This window comes from Solanum lycopersicum, chromosome 6, assembly GCF_036512215.1.
Source record: "Solanum lycopersicum chromosome 6, SLM_r2.1".
Taxonomy (NCBI): Eukaryota; Viridiplantae; Streptophyta; class Magnoliopsida; order Solanales; family Solanaceae; genus Solanum; species Solanum lycopersicum.
The window spans coordinates 47444784-47471783 of NC_090805.1; the positions used below are offsets into that span (position 1 = coordinate 47444784).

The 27000-nt window shown below is 34.5% G+C and overlaps 4 protein-coding genes across 12 annotated transcripts; 2 read left to right on the forward strand and 2 right to left on the reverse strand.

Moving 5' to 3' along the window:
* Positions 1–986: 986 nt before the first annotated feature.
* Positions 987–18779, reverse strand: LOC101268481 (uncharacterized). Of its 8 annotated transcripts, none has more exons than XR_011221830.1 (13): positions 18587–18771; positions 18389–18497; positions 17258–18060; positions 16993–17104; positions 16046–16141; positions 15809–15965; positions 14513–15055; positions 13479–14426; positions 10683–10799; positions 10221–10576; positions 9480–9621; positions 8997–9344; positions 987–4274 (listed from the first exon to the last, which is right to left on the reverse strand). XR_011221830.1 is itself a non-coding variant. In XM_010324190.4 (6 exons), the coding sequence occupies exons 1-6, from the start codon at positions 18646–18648 to the stop codon at positions 15876–15878; spliced, it is 1260 nt and encodes a 419-aa protein (XP_010322492.1). In that variant the 5' UTR covers positions 18649–18778; the 3' UTR covers positions 15749–15875. The 8 variants fall into 8 exon arrangements, 2 of the variants coding, with proteins under 2 accessions (XP_010322492.1, XP_004242126.1); XR_011221831.1 differs by having other exon boundaries at positions 8997–9061; positions 9249–9344; positions 9480–10576; XR_011221833.1 differs by having other exon boundaries at positions 9480–10576; positions 18389–18485; positions 18587–18779.
* Positions 4281–5999, forward strand: LOC104648027 (uncharacterized). The gene is made up of 5 exons (XM_069299754.1): positions 4281–4295; positions 4517–4624; positions 4850–5246; positions 5337–5444; positions 5833–5999. Exons 1-5 carry the CDS (start codon positions 4281–4283, stop codon positions 5997–5999), a joined length of 795 nt encoding a protein of 264 aa, XP_069155855.1.
* On the forward strand, positions 8253–14892 carry ABCB10 (ABC transporter B family member 10). The gene is given in 8 exon segments (XM_019214323.3): positions 8253–8534; positions 8689–8743; positions 8870–9045; positions 9843–10102; positions 10212–10525; positions 10704–10927; positions 12411–13266; positions 13418–14892. Coding segments are annotated over 8 exon segments (3642 nt in total).
* A 1150-nt stretch (positions 18780–19929) lies between the features above and the next one.
* LOC101259849 (autophagy-related protein 13a-like) lies at positions 19930–25110 on the reverse strand. Of its 2 annotated transcripts, none has more exons than XM_004241386.4 (4): positions 24165–25110; positions 22321–23791; positions 22003–22187; positions 19930–20478 (listed from the first exon to the last, which is right to left on the reverse strand). In XM_004241386.4, exons 2-4 carry the CDS (start codon positions 23629–23631, stop codon positions 20160–20162), a joined length of 1815 nt encoding a protein of 604 aa, XP_004241434.1. In that variant the 5' UTR covers positions 23632–23791; positions 24165–25110; the 3' UTR covers positions 19930–20159. The 2 variants fall into 2 exon arrangements, with proteins under 2 accessions (XP_004241434.1, XP_010322489.1); XM_010324187.4 differs by having other exon boundaries at positions 22321–23800; positions 24165–24295.
* Positions 25111–27000: the final 1890 nt, after the last annotated feature.

Sequence of the window (27000 nt, forward strand, 5' to 3'; positions counted from 1 at the left end):
ATCGAAAAATACAATTCCCTATAGTGCCTATTCCTACTGTTTCATTTATGTTACCGGTATTTTTGCTTCATGCACCTACTCTGTTCTTCTTCTTCTGAAGTAACCTTATAAATAGGGTCTAACTTGAAGTACAATTGTGATGAGGTCCAAGTATTTTAGGTTGTTGCCTTATTGGGTTGAAAATCCAACGTATATTACATCTCGTAGTTCCTTCTGTATAGATGTGCATTAGTAGAGGACTAGAGGCTGTGTTGGATCACCATCCAGCATCCAAGACACATAAATATGTACACTCGATCAAAATAGTTTTCTAAACTTGTAAATGAAGATTTTAAGTATTTATATCTAGTTGAAGCTTTAAAGGGAAGCGGTAGATTCCAATGGTAGATCTTAGACAGCATAGGCATGTGGCAAACAGTGAACTAGGTAAACCTTATACCATATTTAACATGCTACACAAAGTTAAATAGAATTGCTGATATCCTAAACCATGCTCGCTTCAACCTGTGAACAAACCTTTCCCTAGGTTAAGGCATTATTGAGCACTGCAAGAGCGCATCTGAACTCAAACTTCATCTCTCATAATAAAACATAGGGTGCTCGTCATGTAACAAGGGAAGTATCTTTTTTTCACTGAACTGAACTTTGTGAAATTCATGAAGTAGTGCAAGGCTTTGAAATGTAGCCTAGAAATATATCATACTTTTGCAGAGTCTATCCATGCAGGATACAGTGAGTTAAAGCAATGTATCCTCGTTCAACATGGACGTATGCCTTCTCTCCAACAGTTGCTTCAGTCAATGTTATTCTTAGGCTCGTACTCTGGAGGTTTTCTTCTGCCAAGAAAGAGGAAAAGTGCACGTATTTAGCTTCCAGCTGTTATGGGTGGAATTCCTAAGACTAAGGCTAGTATAACAAGACTAGTAATGCTTAAAATTTTGTTTACCTCTAGTATACTCATTATTAAGGTTTCTTCTGTGAGAATGGCTGTGGATGTATTAGAGGTACCAAATGAAAGGCAACATTCTTCTTCTTTCTTCTTTCTTCTTTATTTTTTTTTTCAAGTCAAATTGAACAAAAGCAGCATTTGGTAGGAAGAATGGTACCATGAAAAGTAACTATTCCTGCAGTTGGCAAGGCAAGAAAGAATTTTTTTTTTCTTAATCGTGTAGCTTACACGCACCTCCCTCCAGCAACAGGTACCAGGAAACTTTGTCCACAACAGTAAACATAGAAAACACCTTGTGTTTTGTCTTTGCTAGGAATTGATAAGCACAAGGCAAGATAGAAATTCATTCTTCACTGTATCTGATTAGTATAAGTACTGATGACATTATGACAATGATAAACCCAAACTTAAAGAAGTTGGAAGAAATATCAATGTGTATGTATGTGAATATCCATTTGAATTTATGGCAGTGTGTGATTGTTCCTTCTGATGTCTTTTCGATAGTATTTTCATTTAACTTGACGCATTTATTCAAATAAAACTTTATTCTTTTGTTTGAAAAATATATCAGCAAATGAAAGTATTATTTGTCTTTTAAGTATTACTAATTTCATAGATCAAGAAAGATATTGCACTACAATCTAGATTTTCATATCAGCCAATAAAATTCTTGAGAAAGAGTATGATATACGTTGTTAAATTTAAAATTCTATGTTAGCTGCTTTGTAATTGTATTTCAGGTGATTAATAGTATATACAATTAGATACCTGAAAAAAAAAGAATGCAATTATATTCAAGAACGACTGATAGTATTGCGATAACGAAATTTAAAGAGACATAATTGATCAAAAGGCAAAAACAATTTTCTAAATTTAGAAAAACTATAACAAAAAATTAACTTATCATTTTTAATTTCTTTAACGATTATATATTCAGTAATATGAAATAATTGAAAAAAAATGATCTCGAACATTTCCCATTGAGAATATTCTCCGTATAGTAAAAAAAGAAATTCCTCAATTAAATTCTTAGAAGGTCAAAAAGAAAAATCATATTCATACAAATATAGTAGACCATCGGAAGTAAAAATACAAATATAACAGACCGAGAAACCAATTGAGCAATCTTTTTCTTAAATTTAGCGTTTGGTGATGAATTGATAAGTACTTAATCACTAAAGATTTTGATTTTGAGTTCTATATATATAATCACTTATCGTAGGGACGGTTTTATCTCAAAATAAGACTTTTCAACGTGGATCACGGAAAAAAATTTAAAAGAAAAAAAGCAAAAAGAAGTTGTCTCCATACAAATGATAAATATGTTTTCATCTTTAATCAAAGATGTCTGCTTCAAAATTCTGGATAAATAATCGCTTTTAATAAATATTTTTTTTTATCTCAAAATGAGAATTTCTAGTGTGAATCTAAATTAGTCGTGCTTCAAAATGGGCACTCTAACACCTGTGGACACTAGGTGAAAAATCATAATCAAAGTAGAAAAAAAAAAGGTTTTGCTGATTTCTAAGTAAAGGAAGCGTAATTATGCGTAATCAGCGCCAAAGATGCCACACTTTAGGTTACTAATATGCTTCTGTCACCCATAATCAAGAGAAAAATAGGAGACATTTGCTGGTGTAGGTAAAAGTGGTTCAGTTATCAATAAACTGATGGAGTTTTGCCCAGTAATAAACCTGCAGCCACGTGCTCTAAGTACCCTTCCAAGATGTCTAACTTAAGCTTCTTCCCTTGTTTAACTTCCAATACCATTTCTGGTGGCGGGTACACACACATAGTAACATAGCCAAGTGGCCAAATTGCTGCATGCCAAGTATAAAGAACCGTGGGCATGCTAAAATAACCATTTCTTTATTTAAACATATTGTCCACAGTAATGCCATCCAAGTGGAATTATAGAAAGTTTGAACAAGTCCCTCCTATGCGAAAATGAAAATTTATGAGACTTTCTTGTTAGAGGTCTTAAATTTAAATTTTTTTATAAGCGAAAGCAATGGATTTGTTTTTTGGATCGTCAAATCGAACTTACCTATAGCTGGATTACCTTTTTTATGTGATTTTTCAGTTATTATACAAGAGTGGCACCCAAAAAATTAGAAATAAAAATGCGTGCGACACTTATTCAAATTTACATTCATGCGTTAGGCCTATGAATACTATCCCCTAAAGAATTGGTATTATCACTAGGAGCTCTTGCTTTCTAGGAGGCTAAGCCTATTCCTTGGTTAACCTATTTTTTTTTATTTCTGTTAAACATGAATTGATCGAATATTTTATCCATTTTTATTTTTGTTTAACCTATTCATATCCGATCTGACCCATCCATTTGCCTGTCCAAGAAAGGGGTTTTGCAGATTCACTAGAATATATCCATTCTTTCAACGTCCAAATCTATGCATATAGTGCAAAAATCAAGTACTAACACTCTCTCGATTCAGAACCTATAACGTTTAAGTTCTGGATCAACCAGTGTGAAACAAAGGAAGAGGAAGATCACCTTTTGCACAGTCTTCAACTAGTTTTCTTAAACTTTAGTATATCAATTGAGCATTGTTAAAACTAAGATTGTGGTCCTAAACATAAAGTAACAATCGATATCCACATGTTGACCTAAAATCCCGTTGCCAATTGCAATAATATAAACATTTCTTTTACACTCAATTCCATCCAACGTTAGAATATATGAAATAATATATTATTCACAAATCACAATCATATCATATCCCCATTAATTCCCACAAAGCCTTCCACTAATAGAAAGTTTTTCCATAAATATCGACAATAACATAGACTTACACTCACAACCCATATAACAAAGTAGTCCTCTTGTGGTAAGTTTCATTCAATTACATATATGCAAAAACTTGTACTTGTTATAATTACATCTATAACCTTTCCTTTTCTGTAAACTCTGTAACTAGTAAAAATATCTCATTCAGAAAGATTTTCATGATCATGTCTTATAATTAACTACTTAAGAAGTACAAGTTGAGTTCCTGGTGAAAACGACGAAAATCACATGCCACTCATGGCTCAGCAGAGTTCACTAGACTACAATGTGAGTTTTTTTCACTTCTGTTTTAGTTGTTGTTAGTGATTTACAGTGTTTCTGATTGCGTTTCTGTATATTTTTTGGTGTCAAAAGGGTAAGCCAAAGAACAGAATTTTGACAAGAAGTAGAAGGTGTTTCGAGCCAATTAGCAAAAATAATTTCACTTCTTATAGTCAAGCATCAGAGGTACCTAGCAGCCCTGCCAATGCAATGGAGTTCTTGAGTCGACCGTGGAGTCCATCTTCTAGTGATCTCCTGCAAATGTTTTCATCAAGTGTAAGTAACCAACATTCTGCTGTGTCAGTTAGAAGCATAACTGAGGATTAAAGACTGTTAATCGTCAAACATATTCGTTTCAAATGAAAAGTAAACAGCAATTACTGTAGTTTATTTTTCCCTCTCTTGTGAGAATTGGTGCCTTGTTTGAACATGCATGATAATGTCAATTCAAAACTGGAATTATAAACAACCCTTAACAGAGTTCTCTGCTTTTGCAGAATCTCTTGTTGAAAGACGCGGCAGGCAAAGAGGATTATGAAGAACAAGATGAGGAAATACTGGACAGTTCAAGCAACAGAGCTTTTACCAATAAACAGTATATTAAGGTGATCAATCACAAACTCTTTGCACCACCCCCACCCCCTAAACCGACACTTTGAAGCATCCACTACGAAAAATGATACAGTACAATGACTCAGAGATATTTATTAATAAAAGGTCTCACCAGTAGTCTTGGCTGGAAGTTACCAATTAGAATGTCAAGCTAACTATTACGTGGAGTTGATGAAATCGAGTCTCTAATGTTGTACTCATGCTATTTCATATGATAGGTGGACTTGCATCACATGAAGGGATGGCTAAAAAGAAAATCTCCGTTTTGGTTGTTTAGATCAGATCAAGAGAAGAAAGAGAAACTCCGATTACAAACAGCAAAACTACATGCTGTACTTTCCCTCACACAGCTTGCTTCAGGTATTGCTGGCTTTGCCAGCAATAGCAGTTCAGAAAGACGAGAATCACACCATATCAATTATGAGAGGGAAGGAACATGGAGCCATAATATGGGTAATGTAGTTGCTTCAGCTGCTGCTCTGATGACTACGGTATGTGCTGAGGCAGCAGAAGCTCTAGGAGCAGGAAGAGCTCAGGTTGCATCTGCAGTCAATTCTGGCCTGGCCATCCAATCTCCAATGGATATGATTGCAGTCACAGCAACAGCAGCCACATGTAATACTTAACACATATTTCTGTATTTTTTTTGTGTGTGTTACATTAGTGTTCGTTCTAAATGATGGAAGCTTAATGCTTGTTTACTAGGTTTACGAGGAGCTGCAATTCTTAAATCGAGAGCCATAGAGGATTCCTCTCCTAGGATCCCAGAGATGCTCACTGCAGGCACACGACTATGGATAATAATGCCCTCAGGTAAGAATCAAATCTCCTGAAAAATTTCTTATAGGTGATTTAGCACTTGAGCCGAGGGTCTTTGTTTACTCTCTACCTCCATGAGATTGGGGTAAGGTATGCGTACACTCTATCCTTCCCATACCTCAATTGTGGGACTACACCGCCTAAATATGTTTTGTTTATTACATCACAGGACATAAAGAAGACAAATGGGTAACCCTGCATTTGAAGCAAAACCAACTGATACTAAGCCTCAAAAGGAAGTACTTTGGGACTCTAAGAGCTTCAAAAGAATGTAATTATCCATTCAGTTTCTATTTATTACCTCAAAACTTGATGCTTCTCTTCTTTTTAGACTTTATTATAAAAGAACTCTTAATACTAAAAAAAACTTACCGTTGTCCAGACAAGCTGATCAACATCATAAAAGAATGTCTGGAGGCTCAAGACAAGTATTTTGTTAGCTTGATGACGAACAATGGAATCATCAAGCTTCTTTTCAAAGATGAAATGCAATCAAGCATCTGGATATCTACCATTTCAGGTGTCTTAAAGAAGCAAAGATCCTCTTGAGAAAGAGGTCTGATATATTGTACAAAAACGTTATGTCATACAGACAAAACCAAGATTTGTCATAAACATAATTCTAATGGAGAGATGAGCCAAGATTTGAACTTTATACGTTCTAAATTTTAAAATTTAGTAATGTAATTAAATTTTTACACATATTTAATTAATGAATTTCTTAATACAATTTTAGGATTTGAACCAAGGTTATTAGATTTGACCAAATTACATCCTCCACCTCTGCATACTTGTAGATTTAAAGCTCAAGTGGCCTTTTATTTTTACTGCATACGACAACTAAGATCGACTGGTTAAATAGTTAGAGATAAGACACTCAATAAGCCCCTTCAGGTACGGGTAATTTCTTTTTATTATTCGATTACCCACATGAAATTTGTTGTAAATAAGTGGTGATAAGACTCAAAATCTATGATATCTATTACTGTAAGCTTTGATATCATATTGAATATTTGTGAATACAATCTTCATAGCCGATTGAAAACTTTTTTTTATGTATATATACTATGTTTAAATTAATATACGTCTAGCTTTAATTTTTTAGGTGGGAAGATTCGTAACATTCCATCATCAATAATTCATGGATACAGCATTCGAGCAATTTGAGTGAATTATATCTGTAACTATCTATAGAATATTTTCACAAAAATGAAAATTATTCATAAACATCAAAAGTGATCAGGCAGACCCACATGGTACAGTGAAGATCTAAGAAAATATCATATAGTGAATTGTGCACTCTCATAATCAAAACTCGTGCACTAAAAGCCCACATTCTTATCTTCAAATCTAGAGTTCACCTCACCTCAGCTAAACGGTGATGCTATTCATGAATCGAAATCAAGTGCTAACAATATTGATAAACGTTGACGTTTTCTATGATTTACAGTATAAATTTAATTACAATAAACAGAAGGTCCGGTTTTTGTCACTGGGTAGTTGTTTTATATTAGAATTAGTAGATCGATGACATAATTAATTTCCTAATACAAAGCAATAAATACAGTGGAGTCCATCCAAAACAATGGTCATTATATGTTTTTTCAAATAATACTTTTTCTTAATTTCCCAAAAGAATCGCACCGAAAACTATTCGTCCGCTACACCACCTTGCACTTGCTTATAACAACTAAAGACAATCACAACCAATAAACCTTAATTCCCAATAGACAAATGCAAATAACCAATGAACTATTAAGAATAACTCTAGCATCTTGTCACAAATTTCAAAAAAAAAAATATCAAGTAAAACTACGTCACATAAATTGAAACAGATGAAAATATTTGTGTATTAGGGCTTAAATAAAAATATATAAAAAATTGCATGATCTAAGATTTCAAACCAATAGATGTTAAGCATACAAACTTACCAATCTGTGCAGAGAAAAATGTATAAATTCAACTTTACAGATATAATAGATATTCATTATTCAGCTGTCAATTCAAATGAATGGGGATGATATTTTCACTTGTTAATGTATATTTCTATGTGGTCTAAAGATTATTGTATCTTATTATTATCTCGTATTTGTATATGCTAAGGCCATTGAACCATACACTTGAAAAACGTGTTCAAGCGAAGTCTGGATTAAGCAAAATGTACACAAACCTTATCCCTATCCTCAGGTGGAGAGATTGTTTCTAACAAACCTTTACCTGAACGTGACATTATTGGATCAAAATAATACTCCCGATCGATTTAAAATGTCACCCTAATATATTTGTAATTAGGTTACATCAAAAGCAAGTGAAACCAATTATACTTCATAGAATATACCGCAGAATAACGAATATATAGCAGATGACGCATAACTATGGGAACTAGCTTCTTGGATTCCTCAGTTACATGAGAGGCTTGGTCCAATGACTCAAATCTTAAAGAAAATTGAATATATTATAACTGCTTAATCCTCAGACTTGAACAAAAAATATAAACAAAGTTACTTAGACTAAACTCTTTTGTCGATAATCTCATGCCTGATAATGGAATATTGATTAATATATAACTGATCCAACACTACTTGACAACAACTCGTACTAATTAATCTGTGTTTACATACCATATAAGATAAGGTCAGAAAACATGATCGATTTTACTATATTTGTATATTATTTCCTTAGGTATATCCCAGCAAATATTCCTCGTGGACGTTATTAACTACATATTTGTATTAAATATATGTTAAAACACATGCATATAAATAGAGCAAGTACGTGTGCATGAAAGCAACAGAAAGAAAGATGGCTCAAGTTAGAGAAGCCATTGATGATCATGATGAGCAGAGAGAAAAAACTGAGGATACGGGCGATGAAACTAAGAAAACTACGTCTGAGACTTTGCCATTTCACAAACTACTAAGTGAAGCAGATGCACTTGACTGGACACTCATGGCTTTAGGGACATTAGGTTCCATTGTCCATGGACTTGCCCAGCCTGTTGGCTATTATTTGCTAGGCAAAGCACTTGATGCATTTGGAAACAATATTGATGACACAGCAGCTATGGTTAGAGCACTCAAAAAGGTATAACTAACTTTACTGGCATATCAAAAATCATGAAGTAGGTGTTCAGACAATATTTGAAGTTAAAAGTTGAAACAAAAGTATTTGGAAGTGTAATACATATTCACTTGGAGAAGGGTCCTAACTCAGCTGTTCTGCTTTTACTTAATTTCAGGTCGTCCCATATGTCTGGTATATGGCCTTCGCAACATTTCCAGCTGGAGTGCTGGGTAACTACCTTACTACTATCATACTAAAGTTTCAATAAGCAAGACTCAAAATATCAATGATTTGGAATAGTAGAAACTCAACTCCATAAATTTTGTACTTAAAAAGTGGTAATGTGGAATATGCAGAGATAGGATGCTGGATGTATGCTAGTCAAAGACAAGTAGCACGTTTAAGACTGAAATTTCTAAACACAGTGCTAAGACAGGATATTGGGGCATTTGATACAGAGTTAACTACTGGCAAAGTACTTACAGGCATAAGCAACCACATGTCACTCATACAGGACACCATCGGAGAGAAGGTACATAAGCTCATCCCTGTAAACATTATTGTTAGCTTCAAAGCATTTACCAAAAATTTGAGCTAAGAAACATCTTTACGAAGAGAAGAAATATTGGAAATGAAAAGCAGGAGTGAGTAAACAACCTAAAGTACTTATAAGGCGTAAAACAAACTTTTGGCCAATTCGAGCATATAAACATGAATAAACAACTACTCAAACACCTTCATGATCAGTAGCTTAACAACTCAAGAAGCCCTCCCTCTCCCAAACGAGATACAGTATTCTTAGAGATGCTTCTTATTTCCTGCACCAGTTGCCTGTCATACAAAATCAAGTTCAAAGACTGTCCAATAGCAGGTGGAAAAAAATTTGATTAACCAAAAATGGTTCTAACATCATGCACATCCAGAAGTTCATAAATATCTAATTTACAATCTAATATCCATTTATACCTAACATTTCTTCTTTTCACGTGACAGTTGGGACATTTCCTATCATGCATTGCAACGTTTGGTTCTGGAGTCTTAATTGCATTTGTATCCTGCTGGGAAGTTTCTCTCCTATCCTTAATAGTTGTCCCATTGATAATGTTAACTGGCGCCAGTTACACAAAGAGAATGAGTGAGATTTCAAATATAAAAATGGCATACCTGTCAGAGGCCACATCAATGGTCGAAGAGGTGACAAGTTATAGCAATTTCTTCAATAACAATTTCATGTTAGAATATGCATAATCTGAATGCCAATCTTAGTTTTTGCAATAACAACTAGGAGTAACAATTTATTCATATTGCGTATCTGATGCTCTATGACAGACAATCTCCCAGATCAGAACTGTATTTGCTTTTGTTGGAGAAAATTTATCAATCAAATCCTTCTCAGATTGCATAGAAAGACAAATGAGGATAAGCAAAAAAGAAGCATTAATAAAAGGTCTTGGAACAGGCACGTTCCAGACTATAACTTTTGCTTCGTGGTCTCTTATTGTATGGGTGGGAGCTGTTGTTGTAACAGCCAAGAGATCAACAGGAGGAGATGTCATAGCTGCAGTTATGAGTATTCTGTTTGGAGCAATGTAAGAGCAAAAACCTCATATTCTTCAACAGATTCTTCATATCAGGAACAAAGAAACTCAACTACCTTAAAAACAGCAACCAGATGAGTTTTTCTTTTTCAAATTTCAGATCACTTACGTATGCTGCACCAGATATACAAATCTTCAATCAAGCAAAAGCAGCAGGAAAGGAAGTTTTCCAGATTATTGACAGAAAACCCACGATAGATGCAGACTCAGGAGGGATAACATTTGAAGTAATAGATGGCAATATCAACATACGGGATGTACACTTTGCTTATCCATCACGGCAGGAGAAGTTAGTTCTTCAAGGGTTTTCTTTGTCAATTCCAGCAGGAACAGTAGTGGCACTTGTTGGAAGTAGCGGGTGTGGTAAAAGCACCATCATGTCACTACTAATGAGATTTTATGATCCCGTGAGAGGTTGGTCAAAAATTCATTATTTACTTTTAATTGCTGAATTTGCAGAAGCATCTATAACAAAAGAAAGTTTCACATGTAAATGTCTAAAAGCTTCATAATGTTCATACTGCATCAATCAAATAGAATAGATAAATTACACAAAAATTGAAAAACTTACTCGGTATTTGAAAACCATCAGGTGAGATTCTCCTTGACAACCACAACATCAAAGATCTTGATTTGAAGTTTCTCAGGAGAAACATAGGAGTAGTTTCCCAGGAGCCATCTCTATTTGCTGGCAGCATCAAAGACAACATTAAGATGGGAAATATTAATGCAAATGATCAACAGATTGAAAGAGCTGCCTTGTTGGCAAATGCACATTCTTTCATATCCCAGCTACCAAATCAATATCTGACAGAGGTCAGACCATTATCACTCATATACATGACCAACTGTTTCATTAGGTTATTTTATAAAGGAAAAAAAGAAAAGATATATAACTGTCTGTATAGTTTGTGGTATTCAGTTCTATATATTTCAATAGGAAGAATGGAAAAGGGACTAAAATATCCTTGAACTATTGAAAAATGATACAAAACTACCCACCATCCACCTATTGGCTCCCAAATAGCCCTGCCAAACACCTAATTTTATTTATTTTTTGGAAATGGTAACTTTGTCTATTTCTCAAAAGTCAGTACACTGATCAGTATTTACAACATGTACTTTAAATTCTACTATCTTTTCCTAAATTGAGTCTAGTACATCAATTAAGAAAATAGTATCACTTGAGTATAATTGATTACACCAAAAACATAATAGCATAAGACAATTTAGTTTGACGTTTTGCATACTATATTCTCAAACTATCGGAAGCTCTAGAGTTCCTTTCCTTCCATATTGCCCACCTATTGACTCCCAAATAGCCCTGTCATCCATCTTTGGGTCCAAGATTGACCAATTCTATAACGGATTATCATTTAAATAATTTCTTTAAATATGTGGCGACCATCAATTGGATACAATTTAATGCTGGAAGGAACAGGAAAATTAATAATGATACAACAACATGCCTATTGTAATTCCACAAGTGGGGTCTGAGGAGGGTAGAATGTACGGTGGCCTTACCTCTACCTTTTTGAGATGGAGGAACTATTTCCGATAGACCTTCGGCTCAAAAGAAATTTAGCTGATGCAAGAAATAAGAAAATAAAAAAAGAGATAACAGAACAACTGCAGCTACAAATATTAATATACATTGGAGGAAAAAAAAACTAGTGTTCGTCATGTCCTCAGTCAACACTCGACTACCTACAAAACTTATACCCTAATTCTCGACCACTATACAGTCCCATCTAATGTCATATCGTCAGCTGAAGTTGTACCATATTCTATCTAATCACCTTCGTCAGTTCTTCTTTGGCATATACCTCTTCCTCTCCTAACTCCAACAGCCAACCACACACCTCCTCACTGTCAAAATTAATAACAATAATTTCTCATTATCTAAGAAAGAAGGATTTTCTGCTTCTCCACCACTATAAACAAAAGGGAGACCGAAAGGCACATCTTAGGATTGAGAACACCTGGAAAAAGAAAAAACTGTGCATCTAGCAAGTCTCGTGCCTTTTCCTGATCCAAGGCAAAATGACTTATCTGTAAAATCCTTTTCGAAAAATTGAACCAAAGAGAATGTAATGCCTAAATAGAGGATTCTTAATTCTTCTGTCTCTAATAGCCAAAATATTTTACTGCTCATCTGTCATCTCCAAGCATGATAAGTTAAAATGGAAGTAGTTGTAGCATGATCAAAGTACATCCGAAACAATTTGTTAATTCTTGTATAGCAAAGCTCCCATGAAAAAAATGAAATTAGCTTTTGTGTTAAAATGTCCTACTCTAGGTAGGGCAAAGGGGTCTCCAACTATCAGGTGGACAGAAACAGAGAATTGCAATAGCAAGAGCAATTTTAAAAAATCCTCCTATTCTTTTGCTTGATGAGGCCACCAGTGCACTTGACACAGAGTCAGAGAAACAAGTTCAAGAAGCACTTGAGACAGCAGCACAAGGCAGAACAGTCATCTTAATTGCACACAGAATGTCAACTATTGTAAATGCAGACATGATAGCTATTGTTGAGGATGGGAAAGTTGTGGTGACGGGAACACATAATAACCTCTTAGATACAAGTATATTCTACAACAGGCTTTTTTGCATGCAGAGCATCACGCAAGATTGTCAAACTAGGTCAGGTTAAACTCAATACCATATTCATCATTACATATCAGACTGGTTAATTGATTAAAATGAAATACATCTAATTGATAGGTTGGAGGCTACAAATACAAAAGTTATTTCCATACAAGAGGATTCATCTCAGGACCATAAGCAACCTGATGAGCCCAATGAAAGCAAAACAGAGCTTAAGGAACTTCCTGAGAGAGAGCAGATCCAAATAAAAGAAAGACACATATTTTTCAGAATCTGGTTTGCCTTGAACGAGAAAGAGATCATAAAGACAACTATTGGCTCCTTAGCAGCAGCTTTTGCTGGCATCTCTAAACCTGTTTTTGGGTTCTTCATCATTACAATAGGAGTGGCATATTATCATCCTGATTCAAAGGAGAAAGTAGCTCTGTATTCAGCAATATTTGCTTCAATTGGAGTGGTTTCTTTGTTTGCTCACACTTTGCAGCATTACTTATTTGGAGTAATTGGAGAAAAGGCCATGACAAATTTAAGGCAAGCTTTGTACACAGGTACCCTACTTATACATTCCTGGAAGATCAGATCCATCAATCTACATTTCGTTTTTCTTCCATTTCTCTTTTCTCAATGCATATTTAACATTCAAGAATTTGTCCCCTATATAAAAGTTGATGCGTATTACATTTCAAAAACTTTTTACAGCCACACTACGAAATGAATTAGCTTGGTTTGAAAAGCCCGAAAATAGTATTGGATCACTTACATCAAAGATAGCCAGTGACACATCCACAGTCAAGATCATAATATCTGACCGCATGTCCGTCATTGTCCAGTGTGTTTCGTCCATATTGATTGCAACAACTGTCAGCATGAAAGTTAATTGGAGAATGGGTCTGGTAGCCTGGGCGGTGATGCCATGCCACTTCATCGGTGGACTCATTCAAGCAAAGTCAGCTAAAGGATTTTCTGGTGATAGTAGTCTAGCACACTCCAAACTTGTTGCCCTAACTTCTGAATCTGCAACTAATATAAAAACTGTTGCATCTTTTTGCCACGAAGAACAGATACTTGAGAAGGCCAAACTGTCCTTAAAACGACCACTCAGGAAAGGCAAGTCAGAAAGCATAAAATTTGGAATTATTCAAGGCATCTCTCTCTGCCTATGGAACATAGCTCATGCAGTTGCCTTATGGTACACAACAATTCTTGTCGACAGGAATCAAGCCAGCTTTGAGAATGGGATAAGGGCATACCAGATATTTTCCCTCACTGTGCCCTCAATTACAGAACTATGGACACTGATACCCACTGTAATATCAGCCATAGATGTACTAAAACCTGTATTCCAAATCCTCGACCGTAGCACAGAAATTGTACCAGACATGCCAGATATTGCCAAACCCGAAACCATCAAAGGAGAAATTGAGTTCCTAAATGTCCAGTTTTGTTACCCATCAAGACCAGAAGTAACAGTTCTCAACAATTTCAGTCTACAAATTGAAGCCGGATTAAAGGTGGCACTTGTTGGGGAAAGTGGAGCTGGAAAATCTTCAATTGTAGCATTGTTACTGAGATTCTATGATACGAATGAGGGAAATGTTCTGATTGATGGCAAGGATATAAGAGATTACAACCTTAGAAAGTTGAGAGCACAGATTGGATTGGTACAGCAGGAGCCACTCCTGTTTAGCTGCTCAATTAGAGAAAATATCTGCTATGGGAGTGAAAGAGCATCAGAAGCTGAGATAGTGGAAGTATCAAGGTCAGCAAACATACACGAGTTTATTAGTAACTTACCTGACGGATATGACACTCTTGTTGGGGAGAAGGGTTCTCAACTTTCTGGAGGGCAAAAGCAGCGAGTAGCAATAGCAAGGGCCTTGCTCAAAAAGCCCAGAATAATGTTGTTGGATGAAGCAACAAGTGCTTTAGATACCGAGTCTGAAAGGACAGTAGTGAGTGCACTGGAATCAATGAAACTAAACAGCTCGGGGATCACAAAAGTGACACAGATCACTGTTGCTCACAGGCTTTCCACAGTAATAAATTCAGATACCATTGTTGTTATGGACAAAGGTAAGATTGTGGAGAAGGGCAGCCACTCAAATCTGATGGCAGAACCAGAAGGTGTTTATTCAAGATTTGTAAGGCTCCAAAGTATGGAGAAAAAGTATTGATGTACGCTGACAATTGCATCAAAGGTAACAGTAGGATTCACCCTCATGTAAACTATTAACTTATTGGTCATAGCACTGTTGCATTTGGTGAAGAAAAAAAACAGATAGGGCCAGTATGGGATTGATAGGTGTTGAATTATTTAATTAGCTTCAAATAGTGCCACTGTTATCAAAAGCAAAAGCGCAAAAAATGTCAGCCTGCTAAACCATGGGCATAAATGAAAAAAAAACACAACGGGAGGAAAAAATACAAATATCTATGTTAAGTCCAAGATTAAAATATATGAACAAAGATATTGAACAAAAATAACAATAAAGTGAAATATCAATTGTTTAGTTTCACTCTTCTAAAGAGGCTAATTGGCAAGGAAAAGTATGTGTTAGAACCTTGATGAGGACGCTGAAGCTCACATTAAGTGAGGCAAAGTGCTCAACATGGTCTCGCTGCAGGGCTTAAGCACCTCTGCCAACACTTATTAGAACTTTCCTAGGTGAATTTGGACTCTTCCTATATGTATTAATTTAGGACTCTTGCTATTCAACCAGTGAGTTAACTCACTCTGTACCCCTCTATCTGAGAGCAGGATGAATTTCCCTATAGAAGAGATCGGAAACTCTCTGATGAGTTCCAATGTCTGCAATTCCTTCAATGTATTGCCAAAATTCAGCAATCATAGCCAAGTCAAGGAACTAAACAAGGTCAAACCTGTGTGTTCGGCCTGACTTTCTCTTTAATAGTCCATTGACTGATCCAGTACTAGGGACCTTAACACACACCTCCAACTCCAAATCTTTTTCTCATTTTAATATATACAGGAGCTTAGTGTCACAGTAGCTAATATTTGCAGAAAATATATGGTAAAACAGTTAACCTATATTCATCACCAAAATGACTGTACACAGAACTGATACATACAAGCTAAGAGCACCCCTTTAAAATAACTGTCTGAAATTCTAGTTGCATATTATACATCCTTGAGATTTTAGGACGAAGCTTCAACACGGATGCTGTGTAGATTCTTTAGGCTCTCAATCTCCTCCCCAGAAGCAATTCCAGGATCAAGAAAACATAACTGCAAGAAAAATAAAATGTTATTGATGACTCAAAACAGGACAAACAATTAAATGTGAGACGGTTGAAATGCAATATAACCTGATATAATGGCTTCTTCAGAGTGTGTACACCTCTTTTTATTAGCTTTTGCCAACCGAAGTTTCCTTTAAGAGATTTTGCCAGGGATTCTGTTGTCTGAGACAAGGTATGGTGAAGCTTCTGGTAAGTAATCTAGAGATAATATACATGACATATCCTAAAAGTAACATAACCCGGTAGCTGATAATAGGAAAATTGATACTTAGACAAAACTAATGAGTAAAAAGAACAATAAGAAACAGAAGTCATTAAGGAGAAGTCATCAAACTTAATCCCTAACTTGAAATGGAATAAATAGATTTGAAAGCAACAGCATTGTCAGTTTCCTTTTCAACATCTCAACAAGATTATTGAGGGAGGAGAAACAAAATATTTTGATAACTACAATGACCATCCCATACATCAGTCATCCCAAGTGATGAAAACTAACAAAAAGGGAACAGATTGTACCAAGTTGATGGAGATCCTTTTATAAGTGTGCACATTTGCAGCACAACTCTATTAAAGGTAAGCAGCACGCACAATCACAAATCTCTCATATGTGATTTTCAAGACCACATATTTTTAGATGGACTGGTAATTTAAGAATACCCTAAACAATATATTTACTGCAAGAGTCTAAAATTCCTTACATGCTTGGTCCTGGAACCAATTATACATAAGCAGGTTAAACAACGAAAGCCAATTGCCAATAAAGGAACTTATGGAGCATAAGGCAAGCTTCCAAATCCTCACCCGCCATCTAACATAATATGCTTTTACATCTTCAGTACACAAAAAAAACATTACGACCATTTAACTAAGGAAAGGGAGACAATGGATTTCACATACACTTTTCAAGTAAAAATACAAATACTGCCATCAATATAGGGAAGCCCTAAAGACCAAAGCAATAATAGAACCTCGAGGACAAGACTTGCTTATGAATGAAATGTGCAAATACTTACATGACCTGGATCTAAGATCAATAGATTGTACTGCATCGGTCCATTTCTCTGGCATTTCATTTGAATCCCAACAATGGTTCTTGAATGGCCATCATGCTGGAAGTACAAAGGCCTGTTTCAACGAAGCTTATAAGAGACCCATCACCAAAAAGAGAATGATGATGAAAGAAGAGATCAGTAACCAAGAAAATTTATGCACAAGTAAAGATTATCACATACATCCAAGTTAATGAAGGAAATACAGTCACTCACTAAATTCACTTACGCTTTTTGACTGACTAGGATACCATGATTGCCGTATTTCCTGGATTTATTGTCAGAAAAGTAATTCCACACCCAATCAATGAGTGCCTGCTGGACCTTAGGCTTAGCCTTTACATCATACGAAATCGGAACAGCCTTGGATACAGAATTTTTCCCTTTGGACAGATATCCATCCATTGGTCCATAAACTTGTGGTGTCATGTTGCCCACACATTTACCAACTCCACTTGACCTAATGTCTATCTCCCGGCTTACAAAGTCCACTATCCTGGCACGAAGGCCAAATGAACGGAAGAGCGTAGCACATTCTGTAGTTCCGATCCAATTTCTTTTGCCATAAATTGCTCGATCAAAGTCTTCTGATCCCTGTTTATCAAAGCCTCTTTTCCAAGCAATTTCAAGCCATCTTTGGAGTGAAGGGATGTCAGGTACAAACCCAGAACCTCCATACAAGACCTCCCTTGCTTCTTGTCGTTGCTTAAGCAAGTGAGAACTAAGCATCTGGATATTACGCCAGCCACAACCCCACCCAAAATCCTCCGAATGGCTGCTTTGGAAATGATCAACATTAACACACAAAATAGTGGTGGTCTTTTCAGTCTCCAACTCTAAACAGTTCTTCAACAAATCCATTAACCCTTGTCCAATCTGAGGTCGGGTTTCATTAAGGTACACACTAGATAAAATCCTTGCTTTTTCATCAATATCTTTCCCTCCATGATTGCAATTTTTGGCCTCATACTTCAAAATACTACACTCGCGATCCTTTCGAGAACTAGTTTCACACTGCATGTCATCATCAACCTGATAATCACGAAAACAAGGCTTTAGAAAATTAGAGCTAGTAAACAAAGCCTACACCTTTTAAATGTCCTCTGTCACCCTCTATCCTTTTTCCAGTAACAAGCCATTTTTAAGCAAAAATATACCAATTTAAAAAAGGTGAGAATATTATAACTTTATTTTTCCAAAATTCTAATGATTTGCAGCCAAATAAGTACCAGTGTGACTTCAAAATTCTATGGACGCAGTTAGATAACATCAGAATTGGTACTCTGGTATATTAAATCTCGGGGATTGATGATATAGTATAAAACAGAATAATTTACAAAGAGAAGAAAAAAAAGAGTACCGGGATATAAGGTGGACTTGAAGGGGTACAGGCAAGGTCAAGGGCAATTTGTTGAGCCAATTCGAAGTCTTTGTCAATGTCTTCATCGTCGAAGTGACTGTTAGCGTGCCTGTGTTAATCCATCAATTTTTCAACTTTCTCGAAACAAAAAATAAATAGCAATTGACATAGGACGTAAAAAATCAAAAATAGAATCACCTTTCGAGTTCAGAGGTGAGAACTCTGAGATTACAGATAGGGCAAGCTGAGAAATCGGCCATTATCGAGCTCCGTGAAAAGGCAGGATTGTGGAGGGAAAACTCTTCTCTTTCCCAGTTTTCCTCTTTTTATAAACCCTATGGGGCAACGTAATTTTGAATTTTTTGAAAAAAATAATTTCAATTTAACTTTTTGTAGTACTCCTAGTAATTAATTAGACATAAATAATTTATAATACTGTTTAAACAATAAATTTTGTGTCCGGTCTACATAGTCACAAGAAAAAAGAGATACAAATATGACTTGTACCGCGGTTTGAGATCAAAGCATTGAACTAACAAGGATTGTGTGTTGGCGAGTAGAAGTTGATCTTTTTATATTATGATCGATTACTATTGATAAAGAAGAATTTTTCTATATCGCTTTGTATCAGCGATGTATTTAATCATTCGAAATACATCAAATTAAAAATGATATTGCGTTCCTGACAGAATACAACGACCCATTCAATAAAATAAACTAATTCAAAAAAAAAAATCCCAAAGATCTGTTGCTCTAACCTCCCCACGAGTCATTTCTCAAAAGACTCTTCGTGCAGTCCGCCCTTCCTTGAATTATTTAGAGTTAATGTGAATATTGAATATTGAGTAGAAAAAGAAAATCTAAGTTGTGAAGTGGATCTTGTTAATTACCTTTAATACACTTATTAGTTCTTCCCAATAAATTTTACTAAAAAAACAACTCACTTATTTAATTACACGATAAAAATTATAAAAAAAATCGCATTCAACATGTGACATAACTAAAAATATGTATCTTTTGCTAAATTGAAAACCAAACCATACCAAATTATATTCTAAGGTGAATCTACATGTTTACTATTTTGGCACACCTTTTTTTTCTTCCTATTTTCATTTTCACTTTTATGTTAAAATAATATAGATATTTCCCTTTTTGTTATTGCCTATTATTTTTGTTTATTAAAAGATTCAATTATTAATTTTATTTTATGGTTCTTTTATAAATGTTAGTAGTTTACTTCTTATATTTTACAATATATAAACCTAAAACGCCAGCTTCCTTGCTTCAATCTTTAAAATTTGGAAAACCAAAAAAAAAAATACAAAAATTCAGTCTTATTGATAGTTTAGCACCATCACATTTTCAAAATACCAAAACGTCTCTATTCTGTTTTTCTTCTAATCTCAACTTACTCTTCTTTTACCTCATCTTCGCGCCAACTGTGTCCAATACTCTATGCTGAAGCCTGACTAATCCAAATTCACGCAGGTGGCAAAGCTCACTCATGTAGATAATATAATACTAGAGGATAAAATTAGATATTATAGTAAAAAAAATAATTATTAGGAACTCAATAGAGCATATTCTTTTAAGATACCTACTACTTGTTTCTTCGAAACACAAATGTTTTCAAGTAGTGTCAAAATAAGGCAGCATATTAACTATCATACTTGCCATTTCTCATCATTTATGTACAGAATCTGTTAGTCCTCACTTCTCTCACACAGTAAACACTCCTTAACGTTACTTAGCAAACAAGTATATATGTACATCACGCATAGCTCCCATCCTCACTGTCTGAGCGGGTCGTGCTCTTGGGAAGTAACATATCTTTCAACTCAGTATAAGCTTTGAGCTCCTCCAATGCATCTGATGCCTTCCTAGGAACATAGAACTGAGATGCAGTGCCAGTTTCCCCCTCTACCTCTCCCTCTATAGAATCTGTAGTATAGCAAGTAGAATCTTGACGCAGCGGAGGAGCAGTTCTCAACATGTGAACAAGGGCACCTACAGCAGCATCTTGAGATTTTCTGGTTGTTGCAGATACTCTAGACGAGGCTTCTGGGCGCTTTCTGGATTCAAGGTTCTCTCTGCATAACCAGAACAGTAAATACTTGTTGAGTTGAAAATCTAAGAAAGAAAGAAAGAAATGAAGATAGATGTCCACAACAATTTGGTGGTATAAACATCTCAGCCCTAACATAATGTATCTAAGGCGTGATAAAATTAATACAGGTCCATATCAAACTACTTAAAGGGAATTTGAAACCCCGAACTTGTCCTGATTTAAAGTACTCTACCATCACTTACCGCGAGTCAAATCTTGCATGCATAATTTTTAGCTCACCATTACTCCTCTTTACACCAAGAGGTATATCAATTTACTCCTCTTTACACCAAGAGGTATATCAATAACAAACCCGACAACAAAAAACAAAGTGGTTTCTTTTTCCGAGAGAAACAGAGTGAGTTTTTATCAAATGATTAAGGAAAATTTATGCAGATGGCAGCTTTCCTAAAGTCGAATTTTCCCTCGAGGACACTTGCTAAGAAAAGGAAGCAGCTTTCCTAGAAGTCGAATTTTCCTTTGAGCACACTAGCTAAAAAAAGGAAACAAAAGTGAGTGTGATTCCCAATACAGTTAGCTAAACAAAGTTTTCACTCAAGCGAATTTTAGACTTTAAAATATCAGATATGCCTAAGATACATCAAGCACTAAATGCATATTACATCAAACGCTATGTATATTGACAACACCAACTCATATATAGCACAACAGGCAAATAACAAGCATTCTTACACTCTTTCAGTAGAATTTACTGTTTCATCCAACTACTTCCAATGAAACTCTCACTTACATCACACGAGAAAAAACAAAAAAGTGCAAACCTAAAATTATGCAAGAAAACCCAAAATAAGGTGCTTTTTCTCCAACTTTGAAATTGACATGCATAAATAGACAACATTAAATTAAAAGCAGCACAGCACTAAAAAGTAAAACATGATCTAGAAATAGGTGATATATAAAGGGCAGATCAGAGACGAAAAGGCTAAAAAAAAGTGGACAACCTTTAAGGACAAAGTAAAAATGAAAGCAGGATAATATATAGCTAACACAAGCCTTTTATCTCGGGGAGAACAACTACAATTGTAATGTCAAGCAAAAATTGGATGGACCTAAATTCACTGACGTTACAACCTCATTATCTATACCATGTTACTGCAATAGCTTTCCAGTGACTCATTAAGAGAAAAGAGAGAGGCCATTCTACTTGATAGACTTTTTGCATATTGGAGTTAAAACCTAAAAAAGAACTTCCGTTGAAAATTCATATGTATCCCTGAGAGTGATAGCTACACGGCCTCATTCTATAGATCAAATGCTAACATTCTCATCAATGTTTCATCAGAAGCTCAATTCTCAAAACAACATTAAGTCCAGTTTCTTATTATGTCCAACCTGTTAGACAACAGCTAATTGACCACACATAGTTGGCTTCTATAAAAACCAATTATCCAATGACAAAAAAACTTCAACAAAGATGAATCCAAAGAAGTAAGGTTTGTAAGAAGATGAGTACTTCAAAAGATACAGTACGCTCTAGCAAAATTACCTGGCTCGGGAAACAGAAGTATCAACATCATCAACTATAAAAGGACAGGAAAAATCAAAGTCATCCAAGTCATCCTGAAAAGATAATCTGCTGCTAGAACTTCTAGAAACTCCAACACGTGGTGAATCACTTGAAGAGAGCACACCTGAGAACCGTCCTGAATCATCTCTAGCATCTGTAGGCACCTGAAAATGAAACACACAAACAAAAGTTTAGAAGCTGGCTGAAGAAGGCTCAAGCAGATATCATTTTCAAAATAAAAATATCAATCAGAAAATGCACACATTTAGTAGAAAACTAGAAATCGAAACTGCTCACCTTTTGTCCAGGATTAGTAGTATCTGACTCTGGAACCCTTAGCAAATCTATTTTCCTTGATGATCTGATTCCAGAAGGGGATTCATGGGATGAAGAATCATGCTTTGTGCATCTAGGTGACATAGGTGGGAGATAATGCCTGTTTGGATCAGACAAATTAGGAGATAGGTGTCTGGAAGTTCTGCCTATTAATGGATGAGGGATACTGACAGGATCAGTTTCTGAACGCAAATGAGTCTGCACAAGATTTGCACCTGAAAGATATGTGGGTGGAGATGGTGATGATGAAAATGGAGGGGAAAGTTGGTCATCATCAAAACTAGTTGTTTTCTGGTGAGTTGAATATTTGTAGTTAGGTGGAATCCTCTGTCCATATACATTACTGACTGAAGTTGAAAGCTCATATGGTGCATGGTACAAAGGTGGAGATCCTACATATGGCTGAGGTAAAGAAGGTGCCCTGAAGAGACCACTTGTCCAACTCTGCGGGCGCTGAACAGGTGCTGAACAAGAGGACTGTGTCCTTCTCAATGGAAATGAAGTATTATGAACACCCTTATCTGTCGAGTTCAAAGGGAATGACCTCAGAGGATCAGTGAGTGGACTACCAACATAATCTGTAATGATCTCAGGTGGAAAGGATGCAGAACTCTCCAGGTTAAAGTCCACCAGATTTTCACGATATGTCACAGATAAGGAAAGACGGCCTTGCTGGGCATCAACTGAAGTAAAAGTAAATTGTTTCATCATCTCCTCCTCTGCCCTTGAGAATGGCTCGCTAAATGAAGATACCTTAAAATTAATATCAAAACAACTACTCTGACTTGACGAAGATAGTTTCCTGAAGGCCTTGAATGCAGGCAGGAGCTTCAACATCGAATAAACGGAACGAAGTAGTATGATAGACTTCTTGTACATTTTCTTGTAAGAGGAATCACCCATTTGAGGAACCATAGACCTCCGATTTTCACATTGCACGACCCACCTCTCTATAATGGTTTCTGTATATGCCCCTGCAAATGCTTTACCTGAACTGTGCTTCAATGAAGTACAATCTTTATCTTGAACAAGTATTATATCTATTATCATTGGCTCCCCATGCAACAGATTCAAGTTTTCAAAAACCGCAGGACGATCTCCCAACACCATATTAAACCACTTGTCACTCCTCTTCACTTCTTCAAACCCACCATACGCTCTTATCGAAGGAACCCTCAAGTTCAAAATAATATGCAAGCTTTTTAGAAGATATTGAGCAAGTATTTGCTCAAATCTTCCATATCCACCCTGTAAGTTACTCCGAAAATCCATCTTTTTTGTCTTTCAAACAGATGCCACCACTATCTTTTGGTCCTCAGCAATATACAACTTGGTCCAGTATATTATACCTTCCAAATAATGCATAAACAAAACAGATAACCAACTGGCGATTTGATCCTTCATGTGGGACGCTATTTAATTGAACAAACACCTGAAAACTCTACAAAAATCAAACAAAATCTATATACAACTCCCCCAAAATAAAAAGAACCCATGTAATTTCGGGATTAAGGCATAGTAGTTTTTGATGATATTCACCCATGTAAAACAGACACAAACACTCAAAGGATCCAAAAAAAGACAAAAACTTTAACCGATTTTATCAAATTAAAAAACAAAAATCAACAACCCCACAAACAACAACAAACAATCAAAGATAAATATGGGAAATTGATACGTATAAGCAATAAAAATTGGAATTAAAACTAGTAATTAAACGATTAAAGTTAATTGACTAGAGAATGGATTTAACAAAAAAAATAGCATGATATAACAGATGATGAAGTTGAGAAATATGAACTTACTTGTAAAGTCGCAGCAGCAATGAGAAAAACCCTTCGTCGGAGATAATTAGAAGCAAACAGAAAGAGAGATTCCGTATAGCGCGGAGACTGGCTATGAAGAGAAGAAAGAGACCACATACATAAGGAGACTACTAATAGGAGTGAAATTTTCATATATAATTTTATTCAAATAATATCCATAAAAAAAAAAAAAAAAGGCATTCAAAGTTTGAAACGAAAAGTTAAATCCTATTAATGTGAGTCTGTGACCGGTTAATTAGATTAACTTAATATTTTATAATTATATTTAGATTGTTAAAAATTATATTAAAAATATTTCTCAATTTATTTTTCAAAATAAAAATAGTTTGTTTAAAAAATAATATTATTTTTTAAAAAAAAAAATTCAAACTTTTCATATAACATATTTAAAATCATAAAATTAAAAATATTTAATATGTTTGACATATTTGCTGATATTTTATATAAGTAATAAGATTTTACAAAAACATATATTTTCTTAAATTCCTTATCAAAATTAAAATAGGATACACGAATTGAAATGGAGTATGTATAAATTGTAACTTTCTCTACTAATATATATATATATATATATAACAAAATAAGAGAAGTGTTAAATGGCTAAAAAAATTTAAAAATTATAACATTCTTTTATTTAAAAATAATTTATTTTTTAGTAAAAGGTATGAAAGATAAAAATATTTTTAAAAAGTAAAATTATATAGAAAAAATCTCATTTTAATCGAATTTTGTAGAAATCTTTTTTTCATAAAATAAATATTTTTCAAAGTATTTGTAATTAAAGTTTAGGTAATCAAAATTTTGAGAAGTAAAAAGAACGTGTGAAACAAAGAAAGTAGAATTGAAGGGAAATTTGAAGTCGAGGATTTGTAGTTTCAAGGTACAGGCTAATAGGTTACAATTTAAATCCTACAATAGATTCAAATCCCCAAGAGTCGGTTTAATGTTCCCTATTAATATATAGTCTCATAGACAAAGTTATTGTATGATTTTGATTTCATCTAGTTCAATATTACTCTTTTTGGGGAGAGTACAATTGAATAATTTTGTTAAAGTTCATTGATATTAATTAAAGACAGAATAGTCTAATGAATTTTTATACTTGTATCAGATTATATTATAAACTTTTCTACTTAGATTTTTGTCATCTGGACACTTATATTTAACATAACACAATATAATTACTGATCATCTTTATGTGACATTAATATAGAGACAATAATATAGATGAATTGGCAAGATAGTGTAGTCACACGCTTGCAAAGGCAAGTGAACATATGATATTTGAAATTTCAACTTTTACTTTTAAGTAATTAAAATTATTTTTTAAAAAGAAAAAAACTCAATCTTCTTCTCCACACTATCTCCATCTCCTTCCCCACACTATCTTTTTTTTTCGGTCAAACCCCAACTCCAACCTATTTTTCTTTCACTTCTTTCTTCTTTTTCCTACTCGTTCCTTTTTTTTCCTCTTCAATCATCACTTTTCCTTTTTTCCCTTTCCTTGCTCCTTTTCAACTTTTTTCTTGTTTTTTTTGTTACCCTACCTAAAAAATGAAATTGGGCAAAAAAATTTAAACATAATAAGCAAATAAAAATTAGAAAATAGTGGAGTTGTTCATATCTCTAATGGGTAACTTGACCTCTTTTGGTGTCAAAATTATTCTTGTATTTGTAAATAATTTGGGGTGTGAAATAGTAGTTAGCATTGGATTATGAAAAGTTTGGTTAAATCTGGTTGTTAGGTGGCTTGGTTGTTAGATGACTTAGGTTGTTGTTACTTTGATCTCGACGGTAAAAATGACGATAATGCCAGCAAAATGGACGGCGCCATAAAAAATGGAGACGATGCAATGGCTCCATCAATTTCTCCGGCATCGATGAGATCCTCTACCTTGTTCCGACAAGTTTGTATTGCTATCCATGCCGAAAAATTGAAAATGCTATATTGGATTTTACAATTTGATTCTAATAGATTTTACGACGCCGGCTTGGCGATGAAATAGTGAAAATAGGGAGGATTAGAAATATCAATAATAAATTAAAATGACACTAGTGGGGGTAAAATAGTTTCATGACTACATCATATTGCTGGATTGTGAAAAAATCGAAGAAGAAAAAAATGGGGATATGAAGATGGTGGAGTTCTGATAGTGATGGTGGATTAGGGAAGGTGGAGGAAAGGTATACAAAAATAATTATTTTATTTTATTTGATAAAATAATTTTTTATAAATTTATCTTTTATTTAATATTTTTACTATAAAATTATTATGAAGAAAATTATGACTTGACATTAATATATATGACATGGATATAACATGTCAGGGAGAGTGAAATACACACATGGTCAGAGGAATTTAAAAATCTTATTTTTATTAAATTCAAGAGTCGAAATAACAAAAAATTAGGTAAAATAATTTATAATACAATCCAATACAAGTACGAGAATCCACTATACTATTCTGCCTTAATTAAACTTTAAATGATTTTTAAAATATAGTAATATTTTATAAGATACCTTTACAAGCAACAACTAGATTCATTAAAAAATATATTTGGTAAAAAGAAATATATTTTTCCATTTTATTCGTCACAACCAGGGGAAAAATCAGTATATGGGCCAAGCCCAGTTTGGGAAGCTGCTAGTTTTAAGAATTTAGCTTACGCTCTATTTTTAAATTGACACACCTATTAAGAAAATAATTGATATAATAAATTTATTATTTTTATCAAACTAATTAATTGAGAATATAACAGATAAAAAAAATTATTCTTTTTTGATTTATCAAAATGGATAGGTAATTAGGAATAAA

Coding starts and splice junctions, on each gene's coding strand:
- LOC104648027 (XM_069299754.1), top strand. Junction 5,247..5,336: donor CACAGCAACAGCAGCCACAT/GTAATACTTAAC, acceptor CTTGTTTACTAG/GTTTACGAGGAGCTGCAATT. Junction 5,445..5,832: donor ATGGATAATAATGCCCTCAG/GTAAGAATCAAA, acceptor ACCGTTGTCCAG/ACAAGCTGATCAACATCATA.
- LOC101268481 (XM_004242078.5), bottom strand. CDS start 18,648: ATGGCCGATTTCTCAGCTTGCCCTATCTGTAATCTCAGAGTTCTCACC. Junction 17,105..17,257: donor ATCCTAGTCAGTCAAAAAGC/GTAAGTGAATTT, acceptor TCGTTGAAACAG/GCCTTTGTACTTCCAGCATG. Junction 15,966..16,045: donor TGAAGAAGCCATTATATCAG/GTTATATTGCAT, acceptor TTTTTCTTGCAG/TTATGTTTTCTTGATCCTGG.
- LOC101259849 (XM_004241386.4), bottom strand. CDS start 23,631: ATGGATTTTCGGAGTAACTTACAGGGTGGATATGGAAGATTTGAGCAA. Junction 22,188..22,320: donor CTACTAATCCTGGACAAAAG/GTGAGCAGTTTC, acceptor TTTCATTTTCAG/GTGCCTACAGATGCTAGAGA. Junction 20,479..22,002: donor ACTTCTGTTTCCCGAGCCAG/GTAATTTTGCTA, acceptor CTGGTTATGCAG/AGAGAACCTTGAATCCAGAA.